Below are 8,037 nucleotides of genomic sequence, written 5' to 3' on the forward strand. Positions count from 1 at the left end.
ATTAAGTGTGGGTTTATATGAGTTGGATGGATGTTGTGTGTATTTTAAGACAATGGCTGGAGAAGGGTTTGAAAATGGACAATGTTGAAATGACTTTTTGAAATAGCAATCAACATTGTAAAAATAATCAGTCATGTTCAAAATGAAATGATAATATCAGAACTATATAACTACAACTACCCAAACAAACTAAAAGTATATAATCTAGAGGGAATTGTGAAACCATGCCAACACCACTGCCATGAAACGGATGTGGCCCCTCATGATGATGACTCACATCAACCAAGTTTTCAAATGATTCATCTGTCCTTAGAGCTTATATTCTGTACATGGGTATGTCATGCATCTGTATTTTCCAGGCTGCACACATTTGTCACAGCCGTGGTTGGCATCATGGTTCTTTGTGTTTTCAACAAATGACCTGGCTGGTGTGTCACGCATGACTGCATCCAACTTCAGCTTCAGTTTCTTCCCCTCAAACTCAAAACCCTTTTCAAGCTCTTCTAACTCAGAAACAAAATCTCCAAGGAACTCTTTTGCTGAGCTGGGTTTCTTTGGTCCGCAGAGCAAGCCGATAACACTCAGTAGCAGGTCTAGGAATGGACCACAGTTGCAAACTAGAGCTTTTGAACAAATGTTATATAAATGAATACCAAAATAGCAGTACCATCCCCCAGCCCTTTCCTGAATTGAGTATTTGTCTTAGTCCTTAGGAAGGTACTATCATCCTTTGGAAGATCGGGATGGCAAATGTAAAGTATGGCCAACAGTGGAAACTCTGGTTTAAGATGGAGCAGCTGACCAGAAAAATGCGGCAATCAACCGAGACAATCAAATCTTTTAGATACAATTATATTTATTCACACTGATCACAACCTCTCCAGAGGGCAGATTATAGCACTTTCTGCCTGGGCAATCACATCAAGTGATCACAGCTGTGTCTGTGTGTGTGTGTGTGTGTGTGTGTGTGATTGATGACACCTGGGAGCTTCTGGGCTTTGGAAAGACAAACTGAAACTTTTAAGGTGTTCAACAGCCTAAGATGCATGTTTTCTGGTCTGACAGGGAAGCTCTGTGTGCGCTGTGCAGCTCAGCCCCAGTAGTCATCAGTATAGATTGTGAGTGAAGCTGCTGCAGTCATGTGTACTGGGCTCCAACTTGCAAGGTAACCCATTCAAATTTGAAAGTGACCTCCAAAATCTGCAACAGTGCTTTTCTGAGATGTCTTAAGTTTTAAGTTATTTTTAGGCAAATCTCTGTGTATATGGATCTCTCTTAATACAATATGATATTAAGTGTTTTATTTGTAATTGCTTCACAGTATATTACTAGTTTGCTTGTTGAGTGGGCTGGACTCCTCCTCAGCTTTTCCAAGAGGTAAGCATGACTCATATATTGCTGCATTTAATACACTAAAATGATAATGTTATTGGAAATGGCTTAAATCTTAAAATCTGTTTAAAATGTGGGGATTTTTTTTCCTTTTTTTTTTTTTAAATCTATGTCTGGTTGTTTCTTTTCATAATAATAAATACTGCTAATCATTATGAAGGTTACACTAGTCATTGTGAACAGCCAGCCCTGTTCTTCATGTGAAATAAAGAACTGACTCTTTTTAAACTGAGATTTAAAAGGAAAGCTAATCTGAACCGACTGTCCATTGACTGAAGGGTTGATACAACTTGATGTCCAAGTTTATTCAGTTAACATGAATTTACAGTTTCATAAATCATAAAATGATTATCTTTACAACATTGTGATGACTCAACTAGATAGTTTTGTAGAAAATGAATTGCAATTAAGTTGTGCATTAATATTTAATTTGTTTTTTGATCATTACAAAATAACAGTGTTGCTAATGAGTTCATTTACAGCTTCCATTGTTCACACATGGTTAAGTGGTTTAAAGACAAATATTGTGTGAGCAGAGGAAGAGCTGAAGTACAAGGTCTAAATGCAATTATTAGTTTCAAAGTTTGTGGGGTGTAGTATTCATGTAAGCAACAGTGACACCAGGCACCATGTGGTGTATATATTAGCTGCTTGTTCACTCTCATCTGTCTATTATTTTTGACATAATTATCTGTTCTCTCACAGCCAGAAGTGTTTATCCTGAAGCATGGCAGGGTATAAAGGAGAAACAACAGGGGGGCTATAACTCTGGGAATCGTCGCCCTCTCCAGTACATCCAGGCTCTGAGGCAGGCCCACAGAAAGCTACAGCCCAATGTCCTTGATCAGCTTCAGGCCAAAAGCTGGCAAAAGCCTCAGGAAAGTTCTTTGAGCTATTCCCAGTCACAAAATCAACCCGGTGTGTACCATGAAACCCAGAACCCAAAGCACCCCAGCCTACCCCAGACTCCACCACAGAGAAACCATCCAGTGACCAAGCCCAGAAGCTTTGAATTCAGTCTAAAGGTTCCTTTTATCAGTTCCCTGGGCCAAAACAAAGAAACCAGTCAGACCACTAAAGGCTCTGCAGGTGGGAGTGATGGCGCTGGTCACTATTCTCAATTATACAGGCCAACCAGCGTTCAGATCCACAGCAGTTTCAACAGCCCCTCTGGTTCAAATGGATCCACAAATGCAGGAAAAAATGTCCATGACGTTTCCAGGCCAATCTTTCAATTTAGTTTATCTGTTCCCATTCCAGCTACTACTCAATCTCCAAAACCCTCCAGCAGTAACAGTGGTTATTTTACAAATATAAAAAGACCAGGAACTTCTGGTTTTGTTCAGAGCAGTTACACAGAGCCACCAAAACCACAATCTAGTTCAACCCAGAGTGAATCGGAATGGATTTTGCAACAACAAATGGAAAACCAGCTTTATAAGCCAATTCATACAAAACATAGTGATAGCAAATCAGTTAACTTTTCACCTGGTTATGCTAGCCAGCCAATTGAACAAATCAGCCAGAGTAAAATCCCCACCGAACAGCGTCAGGTATTTGGAAAGCTAGTTGAAACTCCTTCCCTGCCAATCTATCACTATCCTCAACAATCTGACAATGTTTACAGCGGATACTACACCGCCCAGGTAAATCCCACTAGAGCTGACTACGGGAAAAGGCAAAGTGGTCAAACGGGTTCATATAACCCAACAAATGCCCATCTTGCTTTGTCTCCATCGCAATATGAAAGGGCTCCAAGTGGATATCACAGTGCTGGTCAGGTCAAACCCAGTGGCAACAACTATGGACAACAGCAAACCTGGCAGCCAGTTGCCACTCAACCTACCTTTGCTTCTGATGGTCACAGACAGAATGTAAAGACTGTATCTCATTCAAGTCCAGTCTACCCTTCATCTCCACCTATTGCTCCATACCAATATGAACTTCCATCATTCAGTTATAACAGGGAGATTGCTACCAACACTGATTATGCAACAGGCAACATGGCACAGATGGGGCCAACACATTTCTCTTCATCTTCTCATCAGTACAGCAGAGGTCAGACTGCACAAGATGCATTATCCCATACTTATCACTCTGCTTCTCATTCTTTGCCAAATTTCCAGGATCTGTCAACTCAGTATCAAACCCAAATGAGACTCCCTGGACAGGACACTGGCAGAGGACAAATTAAGGGAAATCCCAGTTACACAAAGCTTTTTGTTGATGTGGAAGATGTGACAGATGGAGGCCATAGACAGAACCACTTTGCAGCTCCAACAACCCACTATGATGGTTACTCTGGACAGAAAATGGGGGAAACGCTTATTGGCAATCCCAAGCTTCAGTCTCTGATTTCAGTGAACCAAGGCCAACTCAGTGGGGTGCTTAGCTCAACTAGTGAAACTTACCCAAGAAAGAAACCTCATTCTTACATACCCATCTCCAACCAAGGTCCTAGCATGGACGGTGGAGTAGGCTATTATGCGTCTTATCCTCAAAAGCAAATGCAAACTGAGCAGTTGCAGAATTTTGGTTCTGTTCTTGGACAGGTTAACAAGGCTCCACACGTGGGAGCAGACGCAGGCTCTTTTCCAACAAACTTTGGCCAAGAACAAATGATCTACACCATGACAGATACTTTTAGCCTCAGTAACGGATATCCTGTTGGCCAAATGCAACTACAGCAGCCTACAAGTGATCAGAGAACTGAGAACTACTATGCTATGTCTGTTGATGGGGTAAATCCGTCAAATACGTACAGCCAAACACAAGGTCTCGCATCTTCTGGAGGTTGGGCACAAATGGATCATGCTGCTCCTGAGCAAATGTCAAACGCAAACTTTGCACCATCTGTTTCTACCTATCAGTATTGAATCCATCCATCCAATACCTGTTCTGCATCTGAATGCATCATCTTAAGGGAGAGCAATGACCAGGTTTCCACCCCAATCACCCAATATGACCCAAAACCCTCTTCATTGTATCCTACTTCTAAGGGCTCTCAAGTAAGTCATTGTTGTTTGGCACTATAACACCCTTTGTCAGATTTCTCAACAGGTTTATCCAAAACTATCCAATCCTCCATCCAAGACTGACAGTTATGGGAAACCACTTAAGTCTTTCCAGCATGCAACCAAGACTGTAGGTTCAACAGGGAGTATTGTTCTGTTCAATAGCCCTGTCAACCTCAATCTGTACAGACTTGTACATCTATGCACATACAAATGTCCAGTTCCCATCAAAGCATTTGTGCCTATGGAGAGCACAGTGAAGGGTACAATTCTTCCAAAAACCCATGGCCCAGGACGGCACACAGAGTTCCAGAGGATTTACTATGGTTTCTTTGAGACAAAGGGATCGACTGATATCTGTACGTACAGCAGCCCTTGATGCCTTCGTGGTGAAGCAGATGAGCCACTGGGAAAGGTAGCACGGAGTTATACTGATCCATCTTGATTTTGATATGCAAATTTTAGTAAAACCTCATGGTTCATAACTAACTTAAAACTTTTCTTTCTTACAGGGTGTGCAGTCTGAACTGTGGCAGAGCATTGAGAATATTCTACAGCCAACTTATTTCCATTAAAAGTGTCCCAAGTCTGTCCATGTGCTTTGATTCTTTGGATTGCCGGGTGTTTGAAGGAATAGATCACCACTTTGGGAAATATATTAATAGCTTTTTGTAAGAGTTAGATGAGAGGATCAATGCCACTTTGAAACAGCTAGCCTGGCTCTGTTCAAAGGTTTTTAGAAAAAAAAAAAAAATCCATCTACCAGCACCTCTGTTGTTCATAGATTAACTGTTTGCTTTTTGTTCAATCTATACAAGACTGTGTAAGAAGAACAACAAGCTGGGGCTTTACAGGGGGTTATGTGTGAAGAAGTCATTGTGTATTGCTCCAGCATGTAACCCCCAGTAAAACCAATCATTTTACACTTCAGATTTAACAAACTAGATGCAATGTGATGTTGAGCTTTATTTTGAACTTCGGACAAAGCCAGGTAAGCTTTGTACCCCTTGTGTGACATCTTTGTGTTAAGCTAAGCCAACGAACTAAACCAATGTGTCCTGACTCCAGTTAGATATTTACTATAGAGACGGATCAATCTGCTCAGCAAGAAAGTGAGGAAGTGTATGTCCCCAAAAAGTCAAACTATTCTTTTACTCTATACAACCCTAAAACTTTTTTTTTTTCCCCATAATGTCACAAACGGTATTTCAAGCTTCAATCATGTCTTGGCAAAATCCTTTCCAAATATTTTTGATCTTTATCAGCAAGGAACATTTATTTGGGTTACACCATCTTATTGTCAAACCTGTCATAACTTGCTTGTGATGCACATGGGATTAAAGTGTACAGCATTACTTGGTAGGAACTTGTAGATAGCAGAGGTGCATGTTCAAAAGAATTGGTGATCAAAGGAATTCCAGCTGATGGAGGCAGTCTCATGGGAGAGGTGTGATCACTTCAAAGGTTTCAGCTACATGTTGGTTGGATCGTTGCCATTACATGTTTGCTGAAGTTGCCTCATGCAAAGTGTGCACATAAACAAGTGTGGCTGCAATCTTTCTTTTTGATGGATATTGACGTGAACCTGGTGTAGCATTAGTCCACAGCTGCTCAGACACTCCTCAGCCTGAGCACCAAATTGGTCACTTGGTTCATCAAAAAACAGCTCATTATTTTTCTGATTTTTGTATCGTACCCCAACGACAAAACAGCTGGTTTGACCAGTGTTAATTAGTATCTCAGAGGTGCTCAGTGGAAGGCTGTGCTCTGTATGAGTAAATATATTTCAGCAAAATGCAAAAAATTCCAACTCAATGGCCAAAAGGCATCTTCTTTGTCAGCTCAACCATTTAACTCATAGCTGGAATTCACCAGTATGTCAAAAAGCATTTTTACCATTTCAAGGTTAAAAAAAAAAAAAGCCCATACTGTAGGATCTTTGTGGGTTTTGTTATAAGGCAACCTAATGTGTTCTACCTTCACCAGAAAATAGTTTTTGGAAAAAATTTATTGTGCTAGGGTGGTGGCATCAGTGTTGTGGGAAATGGCATTCTTAAAACTCAGCAAATAAAAGAAACATAACTACGGGAAGGACTTTGTACTCATGTGAATTAACCCTTTTTGGAAGGTCTGTTGTATCACATGAAATTGCAACTTGAAGCTCCTAGAAAACTGTAACATCTTGGAAAATAGTGTGTCATCAGCTGTAACCTCCTGCTGCACTTGTGGGTGTTCAGTGAACCCAGTTTTACATTTTCAGAACACATAAAAGAAGAATGAATTAACTCTTCAATCAAAGTTGAGTCAACTCTCAGCAGGGGAACTTACGTTTTTACTGTGAACAATCTTAAAATGAGCCGAAGTAAAAGTGGTACTTAATCAGTTCTCCTCTCTCAAGCGCCATGGATTACATTGAAACAGTTTCTCTTTCTTCACTAATTTGTGCTTTTATACCAGTGTTGCATGCTGGTTTGTGACTGTACAGCTCAGTGGAGTCACTGCCTGCAGATTTACACTCAGATCAAACGGTAAAACAGCGGGCGTCCTCTCTCATCTCATCAGGTGATCTGAGATCTGTTTTTGAACTGAAAACCAGCAGAATCCTCCGCCCTGAAGAGGTGTTGTTGAACTGTAGCTGACACCTATTGTGCTTTGATTCACTGTTGGAAAACCCCCTTCTGTTGACTTTCATCTAGTTAAAAGCTGTTTCGTTTGTTTTGGTGGGGGAAATAAATCAATTCAAATCAAATTATTCCTTTTGAAAACCACCTGTATTGCTCATTGTTTTCCAGGGTTGAACAATAAGTCGTGTATGCATTTCAAAATAGTTTCAAATAGTTACACTCCAAACTCCAAACTTGATCACAAGTAGGAAGTAAAGCCCTATTTGATTATGTTGTAACCTGCTCAAAGGTAACATTTGGTCAAGAACAGGTCTTATATACAGTTCAGGAAGTGGCTGAGTTTAGCATGAGAGAGTTTCCACAGTGTTCAGGCTGGTTGGCCCTGGCCCTTAAGAGACTCCTGGGGCCAAAAACAGAGAGAGTGCTGCTCACGTTCCTGAGTGTGAAGGACTCACCAGTCTGAGGTTCAACTTGATCCTGTCTTTGTTTGTATCCTCTCGACGGGGCCTTGAAGGAGCCCTGGGAAGGGAGGTTCATTAAGAGCACTGCTGTCCTTCAGCCTCGAGCCCCAGAGATGAGCCTTGGTGGGGAAGCCAACCCTCCACATACCTTAAATACCTGATTCAAGGCCATTTATTCTAGCTGTGAAGGTTGTTTTGCACAGAATGTGTAAATTGATCGCATATCAACACCATGGAGGGGAAACCATTTTTAATGTGGCTATTTTTTATTTTATATTTTTTCATTCTTGCATTTTATCATAATTTTTATGTTTAATCTTACTTTCTTTTGTATTAATTTCTTGATTGGTGTAGGTGTGAATTTCCATATTCTGCTCACAAATACATATTAGAGCTGACAGGGTAAAGGGGCTCTAGCCACAGTTAGGCCAGACTTGCACATGACTCCCCTGCAGACATACAGATTGGTGACAAACTGAAATAAAAACAACTAGAGGGACACTGAGAGCACGCACCTCCACAAGGCGTGTCAAACAACATGCACCA

At 40.9% G+C, this 8,037-nt stretch overlaps 1 protein-coding gene across 1 annotated transcript; it reads left to right on the forward strand.

Moving 5' to 3' along the window:
- The first annotated feature begins 1,139 nt into the window (after positions 1-1,139).
- LOC111658775 (uncharacterized) lies at positions 1,140-4,999 on the forward strand. The gene is made up of 4 exons (XM_023411437.2): positions 1,140-1,165; positions 1,322-1,377; positions 2,098-4,821; positions 4,919-4,999. Exons 1-3 carry the CDS (start codon positions 1,140-1,142, stop codon positions 4,266-4,268), a joined length of 2,253 nt encoding a protein of 750 aa, XP_023267205.1. The 3' UTR covers positions 4,269-4,821; positions 4,919-4,999.
- Positions 5,000-8,037: the final 3,038 nt, after the last annotated feature.

This window comes from Seriola lalandi, unplaced genomic scaffold (genome assembly GCF_002814215.2).
Source record: "Seriola lalandi dorsalis isolate HSWRI2012SDOR001 ecotype SW California unplaced genomic scaffold, Sedor1 jcf7180002054465, whole genome shotgun sequence".
NCBI classification, from domain to species: Eukaryota; Metazoa; Chordata; class Actinopteri; order Carangiformes; family Carangidae; genus Seriola; species Seriola lalandi.

Bases quoted from the DNA above. Each gene is read 5' to 3' on its own strand.
- LOC111658775 (XM_023411437.2), top strand. From the start codon at position 1,140: ATGTGTACTGGGCTCCAACTTGCAAG. The intron at 1,166-1,321 runs GTAACCCATTCA...ATTGCTTCACAG, and splicing joins ACTGGGCTCCAACTTGCAAG to TATATTACTAGTTTGCTTGT. The intron at 1,378-2,097 runs GTAAGCATGACT...GTTCTCTCACAG, and splicing joins CTCCTCAGCTTTTCCAAGAG to CCAGAAGTGTTTATCCTGAA.